This window comes from Hyla sarda, chromosome 7 (assembly GCF_029499605.1).
Source record: "Hyla sarda isolate aHylSar1 chromosome 7, aHylSar1.hap1, whole genome shotgun sequence".
NCBI classification, from domain to species: domain Eukaryota; kingdom Metazoa; phylum Chordata; class Amphibia; order Anura; family Hylidae; genus Hyla; species Hyla sarda.
The window spans coordinates 192877545-192904648 of NC_079195.1; the positions used below are offsets into that span (position 1 = coordinate 192877545).

A 27104-nucleotide genomic window follows, 5' to 3' on the forward strand; every position below is an offset into this window, starting at 1 on the left:
ACAAGCAAGGTAAAATTAAATCCAGAAGTCCATGTAAAAGGTGGTTAAATACGGTTCCATAACCCCAGTAACACCCTATTAGTGACAATCGAGTAAAATTTGGATTGCCTTAGAACTATACAGATGTGTTTTAGCGTGAACGGTGGGATGATTGAAAAGTGAATTGGGCAGCTTTGATAATAAAGGGCACAATAAAGTGAAGGAATGGATTATACTGGTCAGATATGATACTTAAAGGGGTACTCTGGTGAAAAACTTTTTTTTTTTTTTTTTTTAAATCAACCGGTGCCAGAAAGTTAAACAGATTTTGTAAATTTCTTCTATTAACAAATCTTAATCCTTCCTGTACTTATTAGCTGCTGAATACTACAGCGGAAATTCGTTTCTTTTTGAAACACAGAGCTGTCTGCTGACATCATGAGCACAGTGCTCTCTGCTGACATCTCTGTCCATTTTAGGAACTGTCCAGAAAAGCATGTTTGCTATAGGGATTTCCTTTTCCTCTGGACAGTTCCTAAAATGTACTTCGCTGCTCAGTATTTGGAACAAACTGTTCCGAATGCTGGCACCGGGAGCTCGTGATGTCATAGCCCCGCCCCTTCAATGCAAGTCTATGACTTGCATTGAGGGGGCGGGACTATGACGTCAGGAGCTCCAGCGTTTGGAAAAGTTTGTTCCAAACGCTGAGCAGCGGAGTACCCCTTTCAGTAAGACAGTCGTAGTGTTTTTTTTATTTTTTTTTTACAATTCCACATATGTAATCCTGGTTCACATTCCCTTTCCTAGGTCACTTAGGATCACTACTAATACAATATTTAAAGAATGTCGAATGTTGGACTAATACATCAGGCAGCAATTCATTTCAGCTTATATTCTTTACATCACATTCTCAGTGACTCAGAGTGATGACTACGAATCCAAATATATTCAGTGTTTCTATGTTCACATTCTGTTATGAGCTTTCAAAAAGAGAGGCAAAAAATTTTTAACCCCTTTTTTTTGGGTTTGGCCAGTTTTTTTTTTTTTTTTTTTGCCACTACTTTGAATGCAACAAAAGCAATATATGGAAAAATGGCTTCCTTTTTTATTTAGGACATGTTTGGCACATAAACATCTCCCCCCCCCCCCCCCCCCCCCCCCCAAAAAAAAAGCGCTTCATTTTATGGCCCGAAAATTTGAAAATTTAAGGAAATCTGTCACCTGCACTAACCTGTTGGTACCGACAGGTAGTGCAGGTGACACTGATGACAATGGTGCTTACCTTGACCCGGTCCCCGTTTCGGCTTGGGGCATGGGTGGAGCTTAGTGACCTCACCGCTGCTGTTCTGTAGCAGCGGGACCCAGCAGAGATCAGCAGCAGTGATGTCACTAAGCTCCGCCCATGCCTCAAGCCGGGCCCGGAGCTGAAGAAACCGGAGAAGATTACCGAAGAACGACTGCACGGACCGGGACAAGGTAAGTACAGTTGTCATTAGTGTCACCTGCACTAACCTGTCGATACCAACAGGTTAGTGCAGGTGACACTGGTGACAGATTTCCTTTAAAGAAGCACTCTAATGACTATTCATACAGCGCTATTTATTCCAGCACAGCTCAATCCTTGTGTTATTACTGTAAATGGGTCACTGAAAATCCCAGTTCTTATTGGGGGAGATTTATCAACACCTGTCCAGAGGAAAAGTTGCCCATAGCAACCAATCAGATCTTTCATTTTTAACAAGGCCCCTAAAAAATGAAAGAAGCGATCTGATTGGTTGCTATGGGCAACTTTTCCTCTGGACAGGTGTTGATAAATCTCCCCCAATGTGTTATAGAATTTGGTTAGTCCTAGGTCAGCTGACTTCCTGTTAACTAAAGTATGACATCATCACCTGTGCTCACATTCTGCATTTTTTGTCCTGATTTTTGCAAAATACATGGCAAATTTTTCCAGCAATTTTGGCTAATTGCTACAAAAACACAGCATGTATGAACACAGGCTGAAGATTTCAAATCTTCACAAGACACCTTACGGGCTCGTTCACATGAGCAGATTTATTTGTGGGTTCTCAACAGATTTTCGGCTGCAGGATTTCCGATGCGGAAAATCCGCCACAAACCCCATTAGTCAATAGGCTCTGCAGCAGATTTTCCGCAGCTGAAAATCTGCTGCAGACAGCCGCGGAGAGCCCACCCTCTTTCAAACATGCAGCAGGAAACCCGCAAATAAATCAGCTCATGTGAACGAGTCCTAAGGATATATTCACATGGCTGAATTTCTGTACATCCGCACCAATTCCGTGTCCGCATTCATTTGGGTGGTTTCTGGCTTATGCGGATTCCACATGCTGAAATTCTGAAGTGTAAATGGTAATGTAGAATACCATTGAAGTCTATTGGTCTTTAATTTGATGCGGAGTCCACGTCCAGAAATTCTGCCGTGTAAATATACCCTCATTGGGGGGCATTTACTAATCTTTTACTATGTAGTCTGGTTTTTACCCTGTTTTTTTTCTACTTCATTTTTGACTATGTGCGACAAATTTACTAAATTGCTGCACGGCATTAATAAATTTGGCACACATAGGCAAAAGTGGGAAATTTACTTCATGTAGTAGAAAAAATAGTCTGTTCCTTTTTCCTGCTGTCTGAATAGGTTTGGCTGCTGGTTTCCTTCTGGATCTTTTGTTTTTGAGTTTTTTTTTAGCTTTTTCACCACATCTAAATAATTCAATAACTACAGTGGTCCCTCAAGTTACAATATTAATTGGTTCCAGGAAAACCATTGTAAGTTGAAACCATTGTATGTTGAGACCATAACTCTATGGAAACGTGGTAATTGGTTCTAAAGGCACCAAAATGTCATCCAAAATAGGAAAAAGTGACAAAGAAAAATAAGTAGATAACTGATATAGATAAAGCAAATCCTTACATATAAAAGTAATAAAGATCTGCTGGGAGCTGTAAATCACTGTCTATGTCAGTGTTTCCCAAGCAGGGAGCCTCCAGCTGTTGCAAAACTATAACTCCCAGCATGCCTGGACAGCCAAAGGCTGTCCGGGCATGCTGGGAGTTGTAGTTTTGCAAAAGATGGGGCCACCCTGCTTGGCAAACACTGGTCTATGTAGAGGACAGGAGCTTCTTCAGGGGTCCTGTACAGTACAGGCAATGTCCCAAACAAGTAATGGAGTCGCCCTCACCTGGTGTCCAAAAGAGCAGCTAACCCTGATACAGGTAAAGTGTACAGAACATGTAATACCAGACACCAGTCAGTGCATACACTTCAGTAATACAGGGGTTTTACCAGTGAATGCCCATTTTGATTGGTTGGTTCTTCCAGCCATTGACACGTTTTACAGATCTGGACTGTCTGTAGCATTGTATGTTGAGTCTGGTTTCAACTTACGATGGTCCAGAAAAGACCATTGTATGTTGAAACTATTGTATGTTGAGGCCATTGTAAGTTGAGGGATCACTGTAAATTGTAGTTATGGCTCAGAAGTGGTAAACGGCGTTTAGTGTGTGTGTTTATTACATTTTTTTAACAGTTTTTTTCTCCCTAAATGTACTTACACATTTTTTTTTTTTTTTGGTTACTTCTTCTACAGATCTGTGTATCCTGTGGACTCCTTCGGATTCGGTGGACTACTTCGATGACCAGCGTTTTTCTTTGCTTGATGTTAATAAAATGGTTAACGAGGGCTTGTGGGGGAGTGTTTTTTGTAATAAATTTTTTTTTAAACCTGTTGTGTTTTATTTTTATTTTACTTTACTTGACAGGCTTAGTAGTGGAAGCTGTCTTATAGACTGAGTCCATTACTAAGCCGGGCTTAGCGTTAGCCACAAAAACAGCTAGCGCTAACCCCCAATTATTACCCCGGTACCCAACACCACAGGGGTGCCGGGAAGAGCCGGTACCAACAGGCCCGGAGCGTCAAAAATGGCGCTCCTGGGCCTAGGCGGTAACAGGCTGGCGTTATTTAGGTTGGGGAGGGCCAGTAACAATGGTCCTCGCCCACCCTGGGAACGTCAGGCTGTTACTGTTTGGTTGGTATTTGGTTGAGAATAAAAATAGGGGGACCCTATGCGTTTTTTTAATATATTTAATTATTTATTTAAAAAAAAAAAAACCATAGGGTCCCCCCTATTTTCATTCTCAGCCAAATACCAACCAAACAGTAACAGCCTGACGTTCCCAGGGTGGGCGAGGACCATTGTTACTGGCCCTCCCCAGCCTAAATAACGCCAGCCTGTTACCGCTTAGGCCCAGGAGCGCCATTTTTGACGCTCCAGGCCTGTTGGTACCAGCTCTTCCCGGCACCCCTGTGGCGTTGGGTACCGGGGTAATAATAGGGGGTTAGCGCTAGCTGTTTTTGTGGCTAGCGCTAAGCCCAGGTTAGTAATGGACTCTGTCTATAAGACAGCTTCCACTACTAAGCCTGTCTAGTAAAGTAAGAAAAAAACAGGTTTTAAAAATTTTTTATTACAAAAAACACTCCCCCACAAGCCCTCGTTAACCATTTTATTAAAATCAAACAAAGAAAAACGCTGGTCATCGAAGAAGTCCACCGAATCCGAAGGAGTCCACAGGATACACGGATCTGAAATGAGAAGAAAAAGAAAAAAATGGGTTAGTACATTTATTATCACCTGCTCACACATCTCCCGCCCCGCACGACTACAACTGCCAGCATGCCCTTACAGTAAGGACATGCTGGGAGTTGTAGTTGTGTGGTGCAGGAGATGTGTGGGCAAGTGACAAGCTTGTCCCCTGCCCCCAGCTGCAGGACTACAACTCCCAGCATGCCCTTACAGTAAGGTGGGGCGGAGGCCGGGCACAGTGTTTCCCAACCTGGGACTTGTAGTTTTGCAACATCTGGAGGCACCCTGGTTGGGAAACACTGTTTTAGGCCAGTGTTTCCCAACCAGGGTGCCTCCAGATGTTGCAAAACTACAAGCCCCAGCATGCCTGGACAGTCAAAGGCTGTCTAGGCATGCTGGGAGTTGTAGTTTTGCAACATCTGGAGGCAACCTGGCTGGGAAACACTGGCCTAAAACAGTGTTTCCCAACCAGGGTGCCTCCAGATGTTGCAAAACTACAAGTCCCAGCATGCCTGGACAGTCAAAGGCTGTCTAGGCATGCTGGGAGTTGTAGTTTTGCAACATCTGGAGGCAACCTGGCTGGGAAACACTGGCCTAAAACAGCGTTTCCCAACCAGGATGCCTCCAGATGTTGCAAAACTACAAGTCCCAGCATGCCTGGACAGTCAAAGGCTGTCTAGGCATGCTGGGAGTTGTAGTTTTGCAACATCTGGAGGCAACCTGGCTGGGAAACACTGGCCTAAAACTGTTTCCCAACCAGGGTGCCTCCAGATGTTGCAAAACTACAAGTCCCAGCATGCCTGGACAGTCAAAGGCTGTCTAGGCATGCTGGGAGTTGTAGTTTTGCAACATCTGGAGGCAACCTGGCTGGGAAACACTGGCCTAAAACAGTGTTTCCCAACCAGGGTGCCTCCAGATGTTGCAAGACTACAACTCCCAGCATGCCTAGACAGCCTTTGGCTGTCCAGGCATGCTGGGAGTTGTAGTCTTGCAACATCTGGAGGCACCCTGGTTGGGAAGCCTGCGCAACTTACCGGCTTCCGTAGGATCCAGCGCTGCACGACACTGCCGCGCGACGATCTCCGACAGCGATCGTCGCTGGAGCCTCGGAAGGGTAAGTGGACTTCTTCGCCGGTCCCCTTCAGCTGTTTAGTTTTGCAACAGCTGGAGGACTACAGTTTACAGACCACAAACCAGTGGTCTGCAAACTGTGGCCCTCCAGCTGTTGCAAAACTACAACTCCCAGCATGCCTGGACAGCCAATGGGTGTCCAGGCATGCTGGGAGTTTAAGTCTTGCAACATTTGGAGGCACCCTGGTTGGGAAGCCTGCGCAACTTACCGGCTTCCGTAGGATCCAGCGCTGCACGACACTGCCGCGCGACGATCTCCGTCAGCGATCGTCGCTGGAGCCTCGGAAGGGTAAGTGAACGTCTTCGCCGGTCCCCTTCAGCTGTTTAGTTTTGCAACAGCTGGAGGACTACAGTTTACAGACCACACACCAGTGGTCTGCAAACTGTGGCCCTCCAGCTGTTGCAAAACTACAACACCCAGCATGCCCTGACAGCCAAAGCCTATGGCTCTCAGGGCAGGAGCCCGGGCTGACATTACAGTGCAGCCGCCCGGGCTCCTCATACGGTCTCCCCGCTACCCCCCTTGTCTCCCGCCCGGGCTCCTCATACGGCCTCCCCGCTACCCCCCCCCCCCCCCCCCGGTCTCCCGCCCGCGCCGCTCAGCTCCCGCTGCTACAAGACTACAACTCCCAGCGTGTCCTCACTGTAAGGGCATGCTGGGACTTGTAGTCTTGCAACAGCAGACAGATGGGAGTTGTGTGGCGCTGGCAGGTGAGAGGGGGGGGATGTAAATCACTGTAGTGTCCCGGTAGCGCAGTGAGGGTAGCGGGGAGAAAGTATGTCGGAGCCCGGGCGGCAGTAGCTTTTCCTGCTCCATGTTGGAGCTGGAGTAAATTTAGTCAATTTTTATGGCCGTTGCGACAGTTTATTGCGCAACTGCGACTGTCTCAGTTAATAAATTCCTGACCACTGCAAGTAAAAACTGAAAACTTGCGTAAATTAAGCGGGAATTTTTTTTTTGACTTTCTAGCTCTTGCTAGAAATAACAATTTATAGGGTAGGCGCAATTGCGACAATTTTGCGCCAAAAATAGTCAGAAAAAAAATGACTAAACCCCTTAGTAAATGCCCCCCATTGTGATTATAGGTCAAATCATTTTCTCCTCATGGCAATATTTCTCTAAAAAACGCACTTTGAATGAGAAAATGCATCAAAGCTATGTCTAGTGTGAACTGACCCCAATCTATTTATGAGTCTCAGCTGTTTAGGCTTCTGGTTGCTGGAGTCCATCCAGGTGATTAGGTTGGGAATTTTAATGATGAGACTCCAGCCCCTCTCTCTGCAAGCCAGAGGATTCATGGAAAATGTAGGCAGCATAAAATATTTTCTGCTCTGAAATAGAATCCAATATGGCTGAAAACCTTTGCCTACCACATCAGCTAAAACAGGTAAGTACAAGGCACACAAAAGAACCTCTACATTATTTTTTAATAGTCTAGGCAGCGTTATGTTAGCAAAAAAAAAATAAAAAAAATAGCAGGAGTGGTTCTTTTAAGTCCATAGCAATCATACTACAGTAGTGCATGGTAGAAACTGAAAGGGGATGTCTTCACATGACCTATTACGGCCTCAGCTGTGGCATTCCTTATGCTCATCAATTTTTTTTATTCCAAAAATACCTGTCCCTTGGGCTCCTATATCTATTAGGACTATCTATGTGTCTAACTTCCTGGTCCTGTAGTCTTAGGGTGCGTTCACACTACGGAATTTCTGCAGAATTCCACGAGCAGAACTCCGCGGTGTGAACTTAACATTAGTGTGAATTGGTCTCCGCGAGACCCGTTCACACTGCGGAATTTCCATGGCGGACAATTCCGCCGCTGAAATTGTTCCGCGCAAAGAAAGAACATGTTCATTCTTTGTGCAGATTTCGCGAGCACTGCATAGCCGTCAATGGTGACGGCTCAGTGCCCTGCGGCCCTAGCGCTGAAATATCCCCGGCAGCGTCCGTCAGGCGGAATCTCCGCTCGCGGAATTCAGCGAGCGGAGATTCCGTAGTGTGAACGCACCCTTAGGCTCCATTCACACTGTCGTTATGACACGGCAGTGTGACAGCCGTCAGGGGAGCCGGGGAGAATAGCGAGAGAAAAAATATTGCAAAAAACAACTAACAAGCAGAAGGAATGTTCAGCTCACTCCCAAACCTGCAGCGCCCGGACTGGCGTGGGCAGCGCCTTGAATATAGAACAAGAGGATGTCCAGCGCAGGTGAGTGGTAATGGAATGCTTTATTGTGGAAACTTCAGCACATAGATGACAAAGACACAGGTGACTCGTTTTGGCCCTGGAGTAGGGCCTTAGTCAAAAAACAACAGCGCCTGACGGACCCCATAATAGTAAATGGGAGCTGTCGGGACCTGTTGTTGCCTGTCTTGCCCCGTTACGCGAACGATCGTTAAAGGCACAAAAAAAACTTTAAGGCCGTTCTTCACGGGAAGCAACATCAGTGTGAAAGGGACCTGACCTGGTCCAGTGACCTCCCGTCCCACATTTTCTGACCATGGGCTAATGCTAAGTCACAGCTTAGTAATGGACGTCATCAGATGGCTACATTACTAAGCACGTAAAGTGCTAAAAAAAAAAAAAGACACCACTGATTTTTTTTTTTTTTTATTGAAATAGAAATACCCCCACACCCCTTGTTAACCATTTTATTGAGAGGAAAAAACAATCCATCGGCCATTGACATCATCCACTGAATCTGACATAATTCTCTGCATGTTAATAACTTAAGGCTGCTCCCCCATCCTGCTCTAGTTACTATAAACTCCATCATGTAATTACTATTACTGGGATCAAACACTGTTACAAAATGACTCCTATAATTACTACTTCTGGGATGACACACTAATACACTGCAACAAACCTCCACCTCATTTAATCATCTTACTAGTGCAGTGACACGCACATCATGTCAGTTCCGATTGAATGGTGGAGATTGTCTATATCGGTGATCTTCAACCTGTGGACCTCCAGATGTTGCAAAACCACAACTCCCAGCATGCCCGGACAGCCAACGGCTGTCCAGGCATACTGGGAGTCGGTTTTGCAACATCTGGAGGTCCACAGGTTGAAGACCACTGGTCTATATGGTCCCTGATCTTATGTACAAGAAAAAATGCGTAAGATGCGGCGGAGTTTACTAGAGGAAGAAACAACGCGATGGAGATGATTTCAGAATGACAGGATGTTTACTACATGTTATATTGAAGATGCAAATAGAACCTATTGAATTTTACAATAGTAGATTACACACCGTGTATACTATACAGTGACCCCCCCCCCGGACCTACGATTATTTCAACATACGATGGCCTCTCAGAGGCCATCACATGTTGAAGGCAGAATCAACATACGATGCTTTTGTATGTCGGGGCCATCACATAAACGGCTCTCCGGCAGCGCAGACTGCTTCAGCTGCCACCGGATAGCCGTTTACAGTGTCCCGTGTGGTCCGCTGACGATCACTTACCTGTCCTCGGGGCTCCGGTGCGTCCTCTTCGGGATCCCCTGCATCGTCGGCGCTCTCCATCGACGTCATCACGTCGCTGCGCACGCCGTCCTGTCATCCAATAGGAGCGGCGTGCGTAGCGACGTGATGGCGGCGACGGAGAGAGAAGATGACGGGGAAGCAGAGGCCTTGCCGGAGCGTCGGGGACACGGCGACAGCGATGGAAGGCGACATCCCGGGCAGAGGTGACGGTCCGGAGCGGCGGGGACAGGTGAGTACAACCTCCAATACCAGTGGTCTTCAACCTGCGGACCTCCAGATGTTGCAAAACTACAACTCCCAGCATGCCCGGACACACACCACACCCCACACCATCACCTATCACCCACCACCACCATGATACTGCATGTGTAGGACCTGTGAAGATGACACAATCATGTGACTAGTACATGTGAGGGCGCAGACCATCACCCACCATCACCATGATACTGTAGGTGTAGGACCTGTGAAGATGACACAATCATGTGACTAGTACATGTGAGGGCGCAGACCAGCATTACAGGAAAAAAAAAAAAAGTGGAGGTCACGTGGGGGCGGAGCTCGTCAGTGCAGCATAGATAAGATTTGTGGTTTAGGACCTGTGCTGGCGTCATGGAGTAGGTGGGGCTAGGTTGTGATGATGGGAGTAGGTGGCGCTGAGCGGGAGTGGATGTCACGTGTTTCCTATAGAAAGTGGAGCTCTACTCTGCATCTAGCCTCTTTTGAGAAAATGTCTCGCTGCGTATGTCACGTGGGCAGCCTTGGCTGCCAATCGCACACAGCGATGAAGTCACGTGTGAAAAGACGGCGGAAGCGTGCTGTGCTGTTGGTTATTGTGAATAAGCGCTGCTGTGGATGACAGGGTTAGTTCCGGTAAAGCTTGTGGCTGGATGTAGTGAAGATCTTTCGCTGCGCTCAATGTAGGTATGACTTCTATTTATATAGTATCTTCATGGCGTCTAGTCTCTTTATATATTGTTGGTCTGTACACTACTGAGCACGAGATACTCTGATTTAGCTTTTAGGTATGACAGCTTGTAGGTAACCATATCTATACCCTGTCCTCAATCCTTCCAAAAGGCCAACCTTTAAGTCAAGCAATTTATGATCCTCCCCTATACACACTGCAGTCAGTCAGTCTATCTCCTTCTGATTAGTGAGATCTGACTGCCAGGATCATACCAATTCTTAGAATGAAGGGGGCGCAGTGCTATTTCAGCATAGGAAAACCTTGATGATCAATATGTTGCATAACACAATGGCCCTCATTTACTTAGAAAATCGGGTTGTAAGTCTATGTTGCTTTCTTACCCGACTGCTTTTTTCCCCTGGTATTTATTATTATGTCGCATCCTGTTTGTCGCACGTGGGTTTTGTTGGTTTTGGTTTCCAACTCCTCTGAGCTCTCGGGAAAAAATCCACAACAATTCAACAAATTCGGGTTGGAAACCTTTATAAATACGTGGGAAAGCTCAGAAATGTCGGGTTACGCCCCTTTTTCGGGTTTGGGAGAATCCACATCGGGTCTGTCGGGAAAAAAATGTCGCATTGTGTCGCAGACTGGCGCACGATGTCTGCGACATGTCGCAGACAAAGATGCGCCAAAAAAACCCGACAAAAGAAGTCGGGTTTAGAATAGTAAATGAGGGCCAATATCTCAGTGTTGCCTTTCCAGCTGTTGCTAAACTACAATTTCTAGCATGCCCATACAGCCGAACATTGTTTAGGGTGCATGCACACCACGGTTTTGCAATATCAGGTTTTTCATGAAAAACTGATTCCTCAAAACCGGACTAAATTGTATCAAAGCATGTGTGCAAATTTTAACCCATATACGGTTGAAAACAGTATACGGTTTGAAAAAACTGTATACGTTTTTAACTTTTCAATCCATTTTGAATAAAGTTTCACTTGTTTGATTGAAATTCCAAGAAAAAAAACTGTGCAAAGTCAAAAACCGTATGGTGATAATCGTATGGTGATAATTGTATGGAACTGTACGCACATACAGTTCTGTACGGTTCCCATTGACTCCCATGTTTAAAAAAAAAAAAAAAAAAAATACAACTCTTAGCATATCCAGACAGCCAAAGCACTAAGACAGTGTTTCCGAACCAGGGTGCCACCAGCTGTTGTGAAACTACAACTCCCAGCATGCCCGGACAACGGAAGGCCGTGATCTGACGTACAATTTTTATATTGATCGGACTTTTGGATCGCTTTTTATTCATTTTTTCATGATGTAAAAAGCGACCAAAAATACGTTATTTTGGACTTTGGAATTTTTTTGCGTGTACGTCATTGACCGTGCGGTTTAATTAATGAGATATTTTTATAGTTCAGACATTTACACACGCGGCAATACCACATATGTTTATTTTTATTTACAGTTTCTTTTGTTTTTTTTTTATGGGAAAAGGGGGGTGATTTGAACTTTTATTAGGGAAGGGGTTAAATGACCTTTTGTTAACTTTTTTTTTTTCACTGCACACACTGATTTCCTATGCTGATCCCTGCAGAGCCATAGTTCTGCACGGATCAGCGAAATAGGGTCTCGATTGCTCAAGCCTGTAATTCAGGCTTGGAGCAATCAAACCGCGATCGGACACCGCGGACACAGGTAAGGAGACCTCCGCCTGCGTCCCAGCTGATCGGAACATCGCGATTTTATCGCAATGTCCAGATCAGCCCGACTGAGCTGCCGGGAAGCGTTTACTTTCGTTTTCAGATGCGGCGTCTGAAGGGTTAACAGAGGAAATATTTATCGTTTTGGATTTCTCTGATGTCACGACCACAGTGCTCTCTGCTGTCAATTTTAGGAACTGTCCAGAGCAGCATATGTTTGCTATGGGGATTTTCTCCTGGTCTGGACAGTTCCTAAAATGAACAGCAGAGGTCAGCAGAGAGCACTGTGGTCGTGACATAAGAGAAATCCAAAAAGATAAATATTTCCTCTGTAGTATAGCTCCCCTAAAAAGTACTGGAAGGATTAAGATTTTTAATAGAAGTAATTTGCAAATCTGTTTAACTTTCTGGCATCAGTTGATAAAAAATAAAATAAAAAATAATGTCCACGGTAGTGTGGATCATCTAAAGTTGAAAGACTGGTTTAGCTTACAGAAACACAGCCAGCCCCTCCCCACTTTCTGTAATGTCCTGATCTAGCTGTTACTAGAGACAGATTTACCCTATTAACAGTCAGTGGACAGCAGATTGCAGGAAAGTGTGATTCCTAGTGGCTTAGACTTTAGGAGGGAGAAACCTGGTGGTTAAGACTTTAGATCTTTTTTTTTTCTTCAGTATGGAGTCATTTTTGGTAAAAGAAGCGATTTTCCAAATATTTTGGGAATACTGTGGGTATCAAATGGAGGAAAGTTGTCTGAAATGACAGTGGCCATTTTCTTTTGACTGGTTTTAGGAAATGGTGTCCCCATTGAAATAACAATGCTGAAACATAGAAAAACAGCACCACACCTGTCCCAGGTTGTGTAGGGTATGAAAGCTTGGCTCTATTCACTTCAATGGAACTAAGCTGCAATACCACACACAACCTGAGGACAGGTGTGGCGCTGGTTTTTAATGAAATCTGCTCTGTTTTTCTAATCCACAAAAACCTCTTAAAATTTTGGTATATGCAGTAAGGCAATTTGTAAATGAGCAGGATTTTGATGTTTCCACCCATTCCTTGCTCTATTAAACATGGTAGATTGTGAAGCTGGCTCTCAGTCATTGTTATTAAAGGGGTATTCCAGGCAAAAACATTTTTTTTTTTTTATATATGTCAACTGGCTCCGGAAAGTTAAAACAGATTTGTAAATTACTTCTATTAAAAAAATCTTTATCCTTCCAATAGTTATTAGCTTCTGAATTTTTTTTTGTCTAACTGCTCAATGATGATGTCATGTCCTGGGAGCTCTGCATGATGGGAGAATATCCCCATAGGAACTGCACAGCTCCCGGGATGTGAGTCATCAGAGAGCAGTTAGACAGAAAACAACTCAACTTCAGAAGCTAATAACTATTGCAAGGATTAAGATTTTTTAATAGAAGTAATTTACAAATCTGTTTTAACTTTCCGGAGCCAGTTGATATATAAAAAAAGTTTTAGCCTGGAATACCCCTTTAAGTAGTTTCCTGGTATTTTATGTCAATTCTTAACCTACAGTCGTGTTTTTTTCATGTTCCTGCGGAAGTCTCCTTACACTGTCATGTGCTTTCCTTGACTGACTCACTTAGAATGGACAAGAATAGAAATAAGGTAACAGAGAAAATATTGAACCTCACCCTGGAGATTATCTTCCTGCTGACTGGAGAGGTGAGGATTCTGGAAATGTACAATGCCGTAAAGAAGTATTTGCATGTGTTTTGGTTCTTCTATTTTTTTGCATATATTTCACATATTGCATATACAGTGGTCCCTTAAATTACAATATTAATCGTTTTCAGAACAACCATTGTATGTTACATAGTTACATAGTTAGTACGGTCGAAAAAAGACATATGTCCATCAAGTTCAACCAGGGAATTGAAGGGTAGGGGTGTGGTGGGATATTGGGGGAAGGGATGGGATTTTATATTTCTTCATAAGCATTAATGTTATTTTGTTCCAGGAATGTATCTAACCCTGTTTTAAAGCTGTAAATTTTTCCTGCTGTGACCAGTTCCTGAGGTAGCCTGTTCCATAAGTTCACAGTTCCCATGGTATAGAAGGCGTGTTGCCCCTTGAGACTAAACCTTTTCTTCTCCAGACGGAGGGAGTGCCCCCTCGTCCTCTGGGGGGATTGACCTGGAACAGTTTTTCTCCATATTTTTTGTATGGGCCATTAATATACTTATATACGTTTATCATATCCCCCCTTAAACGTCTCTTCTCAAGACTAAACAATTGTAACTCCTTTAATCGTTCCTTGTAGTTAAAATGTTCCATGCCCCATATTCGTTTAGTCGCACGTCTCTGCACCCTTTCCAGCTCCGCAGTGTCCCTTTTATGTACAGGCGACCAAAACTGAACAGCATATTCCAGGTGAGGCCGTACCAATGCTTTATAAAGGGGGAGTATTATGTCCCTGTCCCTTGAGTCCATGCCTCTTTTGATACATGACAATATCCTGCCGGCTTTGGAAGCAGCAGCCTGACATTGCATGCTATTCTGTAGTCTGTGATTTACAAGTACACCCAGATCCTTCTCTACCAGTGACTCTGCGAGTTTGATCCCCCCTAAGACATACGATGCATGCAGGTTATTAGTACCCAGATGCATAACTTTACATTTATCCACATTGAACCTCATTTGCCAAGTGGATGCCCAGACACTTAGTCTATCCAAGTCCTCTTGTAACCTATACACATCCTCTATAGACTGTACCGTGCCACAAAGCTTGGTGTCATCTGCAAAGATAGAAACAGAGCTGTTAATACCATCCTCTATATCATTGATAAATAAATTAAACAGCAGCGGGCCCAGTACTGAACCTTGGGGTACACCACTAATTACCGGGGACCAATCAGAGTACGAATCATTGACCACCACTCTTTGGGTACGATCCATGAGCCAGTGTTCAATCCAGTTACAAACTAAAGTTTCTAAACCCAAAGACCTTAACTTACCTGTCAGACTTCTATGAGGGACAGTATCAAACGCTTTAGCAAAATCCAGAAACACTATATCCACAGCCATTCCTCTGTCAAGGCTTCTACTCACCTCTTCATAAAAGCAAATTAGATTGGTTTGACAACTTCTATCCTTAGTAAACCCATGCTGGCTATCACTTATAATACAATTATCCCCTATGTATTCCTGTATGTAATCCCTTATAAGTCCTTCAAACAATTTACCCACAATGCACGTTAGACTTACCGGTCTATAGTTTCCTGGCGAAGACCTAGAGCCCTTTTTGAAGATTGGCCCCACATTCGCCTTGCGCCAGTCCCTTGGCACAATACCAGACACCAGAGAATCTCTAAATATCATGAACAGGGGTACAGATATTACTGAACTTACCTCTCTAAGAACTCTTGGGTGCAATCCATCTGGCCCTGGAGATTTGCTTACATTTATATCACTTAACTTACCTTGTACCATCTCTACATTAAGCCAGTTCAGTACATTACATGATGTGTTACCAGCACTGACCTGGCCAATGTCAGCTCCTTCTTCCATAGTGTATATAGAACTAAAGAACCCATTCAGTAGCTCCGCTTTCTCTTTATCGCCTGTGACAACCTACCCATTATCATTATTAACCCCTTATCGACGCAGGACGTATATTTACGTCCTGCGCCGGCTCCCGCGATATGAAGCGGGATCGCGCCGCGATCCCGCATCATATCGCGTCTGTCCCGGCGTTAATCAACGGCCGGGACCTCTGGCTAATACCACACATCGCCGATCGTGGCGATGTGTGGTATTAACCCTTTAGAAGCGGCGGTCAAAGCTGACCGCCGCTTCTAAAGTGAAAGTGACCCGGCTGCTCAGTCGGGCTGTTCGGGACCGCCGCGATTTCACCGAACAGCTTGCAGGACACCGGGAGGGCCCTTACCTGCCTCCTCGGTGTCCGATCGGCGAATGACTGCTCAGTGCCTGAGATCCAGGCAGGAGCAGTCAAGCGCCGATAACACTGATCACAGGCGTGTTAATACACGCCTGTGATCTGTGTAGAAGATCAGTGTGTGCAGTGTTATAGGTCCCTATGGGAGCTATAACACTGCAAAAAAAAAAGTAAAAAAAAAAGTGTTGTTAAAGGTCATTTAACCCCTTCCCTAATAAAAGTTTGAATCACCCCCCTTTTCCCATAATAAAACAGTGTAAAAAAAAAAAATTAAAAAATAAACATATGTGGTATCGCTGCGTGCGTAAATGTCCAAACTATAAAAATATATCATTAATTAAACCGCACGGTAAATGGCGTACGCGCAAAAAAATTCCAAAGTCCAAAAGAGCGCATTTTTGGTCACTTTTTATACCATCAAAAAGTCCGATCAAAACAAAAATCATACCGATAAAAACTTCAGATCACGGCGCAAAAAATGAGTCCTCATACCGCCCTGTACGTGGAAAAAAAAAAAAGTTATAGGGATCAGAAGAGGACATTTTTAAACATATACATTTTCCTGCATGTAGTTATGATTTTTTCCAGAAGTGCGACAAAATCAAACCTATATAAGTAGGGTATCATTTTAACCGTATGGACCTACAGAATAATAAGGTGTAATTTTTACCGAAATATGCACTGCGTAGAAACGGAAGCCCCCAAAAGTTACAAAATGGCGTTTTTTCTTCGATTTTGTCGCACAATCATTTTTTTTCCGTTTCGCCGTGATTTTGTGGGTAAAATCACTGATGTCACTGCAAAGTAAAATTGGCGACGCAAAAAATAAGCCATAATATGGATTTTTAGGTGGAAAATTGAAAGGGTTATGATTTTTAAAAGGTAAGGAGGAAAAAACGAAAGTGCAAAAACGGAAAAACCCTGAGTCCTTAAGGGGTCCTACATGCTCTGTCCTTGGTTTTTTTGTATTTATATATCTAACAAAAGTTAGGATTAGTTTTGCTTTCTTCGGCCACCTGTCTCTCATTTAGAATTTTTGCTGTTTTTATTACATTTTTACAGATTTTATTAAGCTCTTTGTACTGTTTAAATGTTATCGCTGACCCATCAGATTTGTATTTTTTGAAGGCTATTTTTTTGTTTATTGCTCTTTTAACATCATTTGTCAGCCATGTAGGATTTAGTTTTAATCGTGTATATTTGTTCCCCTTTGGTATATATTTAGATGTATAGTTATTTAGAGTTTATTTAAAGATGTCCCATTTACCTTCTGTATCAGTATTTGACAACCCCTCCCCCCAGTCTATGTCCTGTAGTGCAGCTCTCAGCCCAGGGAAGTTTGCCTTTTTAAAGTTATATGTTTTTGCCTTCCCCGCCTGTCTTTGTTTTCTACATTTTAAGTCAAAAGTAACTATATTGTGGTCGCTATTCCCAAGGTTTTCCCGCACAGTTACATTACCAACCAGCTCTGCGTTGTTGGAAATGATCAGATCCAACAAGGCATCACTTCTTGTTGGGTCCTCCACAAACTGGCCCATAAAATTATCCTGCAATAAATTTAGGAATTGTCGCCCCTTTGTAGTTTTAGCCAACCCCCAATCTATATCTGGATAGTTAAAATCTCCCATTATTACCACTGTACCTGCCCGGACGGCCCTCTCTATTTGTTTATACAGCCGACCTTCTATCTCTTCAGTGATATTAGGGGGTCTGTAGATTACCCCAAATATTATTTTTTCAGTATTTCCCTCCTTTTGTAATTCTACCCACAGTGATTCCACATCCTCAAAATCATCACACACTATGGCATCGTTCACATTGACTTTCATACCACTTCTTACATACAGACAGACTCCACCACCTTTTCTGTTCATTCTATCCTTGCGAAACAATGTAAACCCCTGCAGATTAACAGCCCAGTCATGCGAGGAGTCCAGCCATGTCTCAGTGACCCAAACTATATCAATATTAAGGTGTATATATGTATATATATATATATATATATATATATATATATATATATATTAAGGTGTATTTATCTCAGCTTCTCTTCAAACACAGGATTACACTGTAGTGAAGAAGTCCTTTTGTGAGTGTGTGAAGCAGAGTGTCCGTACACGTGCGTCAGGGGAATGGAGGGGGTTACAGACCTCTATATTGGAGCCTCCACCTCAGTCATTGATACATGAGAGGAACAAGGATCACAACATCCTAGATCTCACCAACCAGATCATTGAGCTGCTGACTGGAGAGGTGAGCGATGATGGGAACGCTGGGACATTACACAGTAACACCAAGAGAGGTTTGGGTGATAATTGTATCATTTTGTGTAACAGGTCCCTTTAAGATGCCAGGATGTCGCCCTTTATCTCTCTGTAGAGGAGTGGGAGTATTTAGAAGAACACAAGGATCAGTATAAAGATGTCATCATGGAGAGTAATCGGCAGCCCATCGTATCACCAGGTTACAGGAGACTTTAATTTGTCCTTAAAGGGTTTCTCCGGTGGAAAACAATCAACTGGTGCCAGAAAATTAAACTGATTTGTAAATTACTTCTATATAAAAATCTTAATCCTTCCACAAGACTACAGTGCTCTCTGCTGACACACCTGTCTGTATCAAGCAAATCCCAATAGCAAACCTCTCCTGCTCTGGACAGTTCCTGATATGGACAGAGGTGTCAGCAGAGAGCACTGTGGTCTGACTGAAAAGATCTCCAGAAAGAAATACAACTTCCTTTGTAATATACAGCGGCTGATAAGTACTGGAAGGATTAAGATTTTTATATAGAAGTCATTTACAAATCTGTTTAACTTTCTGGCACCAGTTGTTATGAAAAAAAGTGTTTTCCACTGGAGTACCCCTTTAATGGGATTTGGAGAATTGCCCATAGTAACCAAACTGATCTCAGCTCTCTTTCTGCCAACAAAGACTCTGATATTTCTTTGCATTCATTTTAATAACTTCCTTCAATCTGTTTAGTTACAAATGGATCCAGTAAGGAAAATCCACCTAAGAGATGTCCTAGTCCTTATAAACTGGATGTAGGTGTTTCGCCAGAACAACAGGTTAGTAGCTGTTTCTATTTTTAGCTATGTCTATGGAAAATGTTTGTGCTTCTTTATACTGATATATTCTTTCATTAACTCTTGTACTATTTAGGGGGCAGGTTTTCTCTATATTAAAGATGAAGATGTTGAAGAGGACATAAATATGATGCGTGATCGGGACTTTTTGCACAATTCTACTGATATCAGTCCAGGTTTTACCTCCTAAGAAACATAATAATATACAATTGTCATTGAGATATTACAGTTCTGGTTAGTTTTTAAAGGGATTGCCTCATCCCGAGAACCTTTGTCTCATTTGAATGGCTGTCATTTAATAGCTTTGGGTGTCCTGATCAAATGCATGAATATACAGTCTGTATAACTCCGCCCATCACCTGATAGTCACTCCCATTACAAAATGAAGTTCACGCCCATCTGACTGCTTCCCGGAATTGTCAGACAAACTATAAACCCTCATAACTCAGGAACAGGAGGGCACATCAAGAAACCAAATAAAACACTCCTTTTAAAGGGATACTCTGGTGAAAAACAAAAGCACAGTGCTCTCTACTGACACCTCTGTCCATCTCAGGAACTGTCCAGAGTAGTAGCAAATCCCCATAGCAAACCTCTCCTGCTCTAGACAGTTCCTGACATGGACAGATGTGTCAGCAGAGAGCACTGTTGTCAGACAGAAAAGAAATTTAAAAAGAAAAGAACTTCCTGTGAAGCAAAGGCAGCTTATACGTGCTGTAAGGATTAAGATTTTTAAATAGAAGTAATTTACAAATGTGTTTAACTTTCTGGCACCAGTTGATTTAAAAAAAATTGTTTTTCACCACAGTACCCCTTTAATTCCCGAATGTCAGAATGGGGAGGGTGGGGAGTGCTTGTTAGGGCATTTCAACAAACTGCAAAAGATGTATGTGATTAGCCCACCCTAAGGAATCTTTACACCACTACATAGGGTTTTTGGAAATGACCACAGGTCCTCTTTAACAGGCCAGAGGTTTAAACATTATTGTGTGTTTCTTACAGATAAATCCAGTAAGAGGAATCTACCAGAGAGATGTCCCAAGGATTGTCTAAATAAAGATACTCAGGTAGATCTGAGGGCTTTCCATACACTTCATCTCTAGAGTGTGGACCCCTCGCTCTGTCTTTGCCTAATGCAGTGTTTCCCAACCAGGGTGCCTCCAGCTGTTGCAAAACTGTCTGGGCATACTGGGAGTTGTAGTTTTGCAGCAGCTGGAGGCACACTGGTTGGGAAACACTGGCCTTATGAATGGGGCTTTGTTAGAAATCTCTTTCCTGTTTCCTTAAAACCGTTCAACTAGACTTCTTCAGCTGTCTTCTGATTTGTAATATTTCTTCTTTATGTTAAATCAGGGTGAAAATCTGATTGATATTAAAGTGGAGGTTGTAGAGGATGATGAGGAGTTACATATGCGGAGTGGTCAATCTTGTAAGGAGGAGGAAGGTTCTGTATATATTGACATAGGTAAGTTATCATATGCTGCATGAGAAGGGATTGTAACGGGTCAGACTTCTATGGAATCGCATACAGAAGAAAAGCGTCGGAACATTATTCTAGGCTTTCTGTTTCTGGTCCATTTCCCAATTTATGCTTCATGGAGTGATCGATACGCCCCCTCCATGCATCTTTATGGGAGAACCGAAGATACACAAGTACAGCGCTCCTGTATCTATGGTTCTTTGATAGACGCTGCATGGAGGAGGTGTGTGGACCATCGCCGCTCTGTTCACGAGGTGAACCTGGGTTTTGAAAAATACATTCTAATTAAATAAAAAAATAATAATAATAATTTCAGAACACCATGGTGCTGACTAGAGATGAGCGAACTTACAGTAAATTCGATTCGTCACAAACTTCTCGGCTCGACAGTTGATGACTTATCCTGCATAAATTAGTTCAGCTTTCAGGTGCTCCGGTGGGCTGGAAAAGATGGATACAGTCCTAGGAGACTCTTTCCTAGGAATGTATCCACCTTTTCCAGCCCACCGGAGCACCTGAAGGCTGAACTAATTTACGCATGATAAATCATCAACTGCCGAGCCGAGAAGTTTGTGACGAATCGAATTTACTGTAAGTTTGCTCATCTCTAGTGCTGCCATGAGATTTTGGGGGCAGTGGTCCAGTGGTAGGAAAAGCTGGTGCACATGATATTTGCATCACATTTTGATGAGTTTACACACCTTTCTTTGCCAATTGGGAACATGGTCTCGGCAAAAGGGGCTGTGGACTATGTGCACCAAATAAAATACTTAATATACATTAGCTGAAAATTGGTGTAATCTTGAACCCAACAGTCTACAAATTTACCAGTTTTAGCAGTCAACTTGAGGCATACTCATTCATCTGGCACATTTAAAGACTGTCTGTTTGCACTGTGAAAAGAATGAAACATTTTTAGTAAATCTGGGACAATATGTAAGATTTGGTGTATTTAAACATGATACATTGTGACCTTTTCGCAACCACATTATGGTGTTTTGTTTTTTTATTTTGATTAAAAGAAGAAAAACTTTTTTTTTTGTCATTGTATCTTATTAAAACTGTAAATTACAGGTGTCTTTTTATTTGCAGATGGCCAGGCCAAGAACTTAGAAGACCACCTCCTTTTTTCTTCATACTTAGAAGGTGGAACTCAAGAATCACTCGGAGGTAGTCAGTTTCCATGTCTGTACTGTGGGAAATGGTTTTCACAAACATTAGATTTGTTTAAACATCAAGAAATTCATAGAGGTCCATTGCCATTTTCATGTTTGGATTGTGGGAAATGTTTTGCTCAAAAATCAGATCTGTTTGACCATAAGAAAATTCATACAGGGGAGAAGCCTTTTCCATGTGTGGATTGTGGACGAAGGTTTAACAGAAAATCAATTCTTGAAGAACATCAGAGAACTCACACTGGAGAGAAACTGTTTTCTAGTTCAGACTGTTGGAAACAATTTACCCAAAAATCAGATCTTGCTAGGCATCAAAGAACTCACACAGGGGAAAAACCGTTTTCATGTTTACTTTGTGGGAAATTTTTTAGTCAAAAGTCAGGCCTTGTTGGACATATGAAAATACACACAGGAGAGAAACCATTTTCATGTTCTGAGTGTGGTAAATGTTTCACTCAAAAGTCTTGTCTTGTTGAACACTGGAAAATACACACAGGAGAGAGGCCATTCTCATGTTCGGAATGTGGAAAATGTTTTATCCATAAATCGGATCTTGTTAGACATCGGAGAACCCACACAGGGGAGAAGCCATACTCTTGTGCTGAATGTGGTAAAAGCTTTACCCAGAAACAAGATCTTGTGAAACATCAGAGAATTCACACAGGGGAGAAGCCATACTCTTGTGCTGAATGTGGTAAATGTTTTACTCTAAAATCAGGTCTAACAGAACATCAGAGAACACACACAGGGGAAAAGCTGTTTTCTTGTGAAGTGTGTGGGAAATGTTTTACTTTGAAATCTGGACTAGTTGCCCATCAGAAAATTCATACAGGCGAGAAGCCATTTTCATGTTTGGATTGTGGTAAATGTTTTACCAAGAAGGCAAGTCTTATTGACCATCAGCAAACTCACACAGGGAAGCCATTTCCATGTTTACAGTGTGGAAAAAGTTTTAATAGAAAAGCGTCTCTTCTTAACCATCAGATAATTCACACAGGGATGAAGCCGTATTCCTGTCTTGAATGTGGTAAAGGCTTTAATCAGAAGTGGGGCCTTGTAGAACATCAGAAAATTCACAGAGGAGAGAAGCCATTTTCATGTTCTGAATGTGGAAAATGTTTTACCCAAAAGTCTGGTCTTGTTGATCATCAAAAAACTCACACAGGGGAGAGGCCATATTCATGTTTAGACTGTGGTAAATGTTTTACCCGAAAATCTGTTCTTGCCGAACATCAGAGAATTCACACTGGAGAAAAGCCATTTTCTTGTTTAGAATGTGGAAAATGTTTTTCTAAGAAATCAGTTTTTGTTGACCATCAAAAAATTCACACAAGAGAGAAGCCGTATTCATGTCTGTATTGTGGAATAGGTTTTAGCAGGAAATTGGATCTTTTTGAACATCAGAAAATTCACACTGAGGAGAAGGCAATGTTTTATCATAGTTTTGAAAATGTTTTATGCAAAGATGAAATCACTTAACACATAAGATCTGATTCCTTATTTTTCTTTTTTTGTTGTATTTCTTTTATTTTACACCAGAGTCAGACTTGTGAGAGGTAAAATGGCCAGACTTCTGGGTGGAAACTATTACAGAGAAGCCACACTGTCACATAGTCCCCCTGGCTTGTCTGGCACCATTAACTCATCCCCAATGTACAGTCCTACTCTGCCCACTTCTCCATGCTCATCCTTCCTCCTACACACTCTATTAAAACTACACTTCCCAGCAGTCTTTACTGCCGAGACCATTAGAAAGTGGGCGTTGCTTGCCAGCAGGAGGTGTGGCTTGATGAGCTATGATAGCAGGTGGCTTGGTTGGATGGTGTTAAAAAGGATATGTGACTTGTCCGTATGATGACCAAAAGAGGCGTAGCTTACTAGGTAATTCTGAAAACCAGGACAAAATGTCACGTGATCTTTGTCTCTGTTGGGAGGAGGGGGGGGGGGGGGGGGATGGGACAGGTGACAAAGCTAACAGAGGATGCCAGGTTTTACTTCACTTCCTGCCTCTCACAGCATATTCCAACAGGGAGAACGGCCCAGTACAGGTAATAAGTGTATATTACAATCCAGGTCTGGCCATGAGGGGACTAAATATGAATAACTTTTGCTATTCAGAGAACCCCTTTTAAGGGATCAAAATAGAAAAAGGAGCTTACAATCTTACAATACACAAAACAAAGTTATAGCAAAGAAACAAATTTGGTTTTGCTGCAGCTCTGGCTCACCTGGCCTTAAACCATATTTTCTAAAATCGAAATAAATCGGCAGTAATAGGCAGCTTGTCCTTTTTTCTTCCTTTTAGTTCTGTGATCTTCGGAAATTTCTAGTTTCATTTCCCCCACCATCTATAATATTGTCAAGCTAATGTAGATTATGGGATTGATTGTAAGTCCACCTTCAGCTATGGCAGATATTTACATTGTCTTAAAGGGTTACTCTGGTGGAACTGTATTTTTAATTTTTTGTAAATTACTTCTATTAAAAAATCTTAATCCTTCCAGTACTTCTTAGCGGCTGTATACTACAGAGGAAAATATTTTCTTCAGGGATTTCTTGTCTTTCGCCATCACAGTGCTCTCTGCTGACACCTCTGTCCATTTTAGGAACTGTCCAGAGCAGCATATGTTTGCTTTGGGGAATTTCTCCTGGACAGTTCCTGACATGGTCAAAGGTGTCAGCAGAGAGCACTGTTGTCATGACAGAAAATAATTCCTCTGTAGTATACAGCCGCTAATAAGTACTAGAAGGATTAAGATTTTTTTTTAGTAGAGGTAATTTACAAATCTGTTTAACTTTCTGGCATCAGTTGATTAAAAAAAAAATAATAATAAATAAAAATAAGTTTTCCACCGGACTATTCCTTTAATGTAAAAGATAAGCCTTCCAAATGGAACTAAAGAGAATGATGTCATCGATCTAAGCACAGTACAATGTATGGTGTTTTGTTACTGTATTCATAAGCCATTGAAATGTAGCAGGGGCATTATATAAGCCATACATGTGAATTGAATTGTGGGGTGACAAAAGCTATCTTTTCACAAAAGTCGCTTTCAGGGTACGTTCACACGTGCATATTTTCTGCTGCAGATTTTGCTACCCATTGAAGTCAATGGACAGCAAAATCTGCAGCAAAAATAGGCACATGTGAACGTACCCTCGGGGAAGGGTCACACATAGTGTATTTTGCTGCGTATTTTTCTGCCCATTGAAATCAATAAGTAGCAAAATCAGCTGTGTATATTTCTACTCATAGGGGAAGATTTATCAAAACCTGTCCAGAGGAAAAGTTGCCCATAGCAACCAATCAGCTTGCTTCTTTCATTTTTAACAAGGCCTCTGCAAAATGAAAGAAGCGATCTGATTTGCTGCTATGGGCAACTTTTCCTCTGGACAGGTTTTGATAAGTCCCTTAGACTTCAATGGGTAGGAAAATATGCAGCAGCAAAATGTCACATGTGACCCTACCCTCAAGTGGGATCATCTGCCCATAGCCCTATTTCAAATGCGGCAATATATTGGGCTTCCCCAAGACTAGTAATCAGATAATCAATATTGGGCATGGGATCTGTCAAATATATTTTTTTTTTTTTTTTTTTTTTTTAATCAATACAAAATCTCATGTCCTCATTTTTCTTGGGTACACATTATTTATTTTTATAGTGGCCTTAGTCCCAGGGCGCTGTACAAATGATAAAACAAATAAGTATAATGAATGTGAAAAAACAGGCAGACCTGTTTATGATGTGTTTGTTTTGCACTGCCAGTGTCAATCATATGTTGTGTCAACAGCTGGAGGCACACTCTGGGTTGGGTCACCGGCAGATCCGCAGCATAAAATACCCTGCGGATCTGTTACATGTACCCCTACCCTAAAAGAGTACTCCAGTCAAATGAAATGACCTTTGCAAAGTCATATAACTTTAGTGTAGCTTTATAATGTACAGGTGTAATCTGAGCATATACCCTGTTTCTTTTAGCTTTTCCTCAAGGCAGGAAGTCCAGTAGTTAGTATCACACATGATGACTGTCGTCTACAGTAGATGACACGTCACATGCAATGTCACACTCTCTTCTCCTCAGCTCGGAAAGAGCACTTCAGTGTGTGATTGTCCCTGATTGGCTGAGGTGCACACACACCTCCCTCATCTGTATTCACTGATTCTCTAACTATGGCCTATTGGCCTTATGGTGGCAGGGAATTTCCCCCTATGGATTTTAGGCAAACCATATAGTAATTGAGTTATTGTATTGACCAGCAATAGATATAATTTTTTTTTTAAATTTATTTGACTTCCACAGCAAGTCTTTCCTGTAAAAGGGCATGTATTTGCTCATTAAATAATTTTTTAGTTGGATTAAAGGTGGTGGCAATAAGTGTTTGGATCTTGGATAAGGCCTGTATCCGATAAAAATTAGATTGCCTGTTTTGAAATGTTCCTCGCTGTTTACAGGCATACTAGATCACTCAGAGCAGATCGATCTCTGAAATGCAGAGATATTATTAAAAACAATGGGATGACATTCAATTATATTGACGGCTTCAGTCCAGAATTGCCATGTTATTGTGTAGTTTGTTGTCCCTAAGAGCGTTATATAAAATACATTTGTTTGTGGGAGAAAAAATAATCCCAATTTAGTTTATTAAATTTTTTGTTCTGTTATTTAAGCACTATACATTTTGTATATTAAAGTTATAGTGTGACTTATAATAAAGCTACTTAACAGCCAATGTGACTACACTGAACGATCACTGCATTAGAAACTCCTTCTCAATAACATGTTGGCCTCTTTGAGGACCACTGCTTGCAGACATTAGTGAACAGATTCCTCACAGCGCCGAACATCCTCCATACTGGACTGGACCGCCTGCGGCAGCAGCTGCTTCAGTTGGTGCATGTTGTATGGGAAACAGGAGCAGATCTCACAGCTTATTCCAGCATAGCAATATCTTATAGGACAAACATGAACTATTCTCCTTGGTGTGACACAGGTCCCTATAGTGTTCACCATTCAAAGATTGTAGTATGATGACCAATAGTCATCGGGCATGCTAGGACAAAACACAAAAAAAAACTAATATCCAGCTCACCCCTGATCCTTGACCTTCCAGACAAACCGGAAACTCCCACCACCAGCTTGTCGAACGTCAATGCTGTGCCCATGAATTGGGACTTATTACTCCATGCGACCTGCTCTATGTCCAATGTCCATAGATATTTCTTTGGCCAATAAGAGGCATTGTTTTTGACGAAGCGGGGTCTTCAGGGGCACCCTTTTTAATTTTTAGTTATTAAATCCCAGTCAATGCAATGTACTATAAAAGTCAGTGCTGTATTGGACTTAAAAGGATAATGTAGATTAGTTATAAAAATTGGGAATATCTAAAAAGGATTAGTATCTGCCTAATATTGAGATGTATCTTATGAAGCTGGAAGTGCTGGAGTGTACTTAATTTAATATAGTGCAATATCAATCCTTTTTAGTAGCAGCTCCAGGATTAAAAAAACGATTTTTGCTCCTACAAAAGTTTTGCTCCTACAGTTCAAATGATGCACGTTTGGGGAATAGAAGAAGTCAGCCCTGGCCAGTGGCATCTCTACGGCCGTGCATC

The 27104-nt window shown here is 42.3% G+C and overlaps 1 protein-coding gene across 5 annotated transcripts; it reads left to right on the forward strand.

Annotated features, from left to right (window-relative positions):
• The first annotated feature begins 9873 nt into the window (after window positions 1-9873).
• LOC130282955 (oocyte zinc finger protein XlCOF6-like) lies at window positions 9874-26809 on the forward strand. 5 transcript variants are annotated; one of them, XM_056531975.1, is made up of 10 exons: window positions 9874-10121; window positions 13438-13516; window positions 17811-18002; window positions 18086-18212; window positions 18732-18817; window positions 18912-19011; window positions 19838-19902; window positions 20189-20300; window positions 21408-21485; window positions 21651-26809. In XM_056531975.1, exons 1-10 carry the CDS (start codon window positions 10057-10059, stop codon window positions 22967-22969), a joined length of 2223 nt encoding a protein of 740 aa, XP_056387950.1. In that variant the 5' UTR covers window positions 9874-10056; the 3' UTR covers window positions 22970-26809. The 5 variants fall into 5 exon arrangements, with proteins under 5 accessions (XP_056387950.1, XP_056387946.1, XP_056387947.1 ...); XM_056531971.1 differs by having other exon boundaries at window positions 9877-10121; window positions 21408-26806; XM_056531972.1 differs by having other exon boundaries at window positions 9982-10125; window positions 13395-13516; window positions 21408-26804.
• The last annotated feature ends 295 nt before the right edge of the window (window positions 26810-27104 follow it).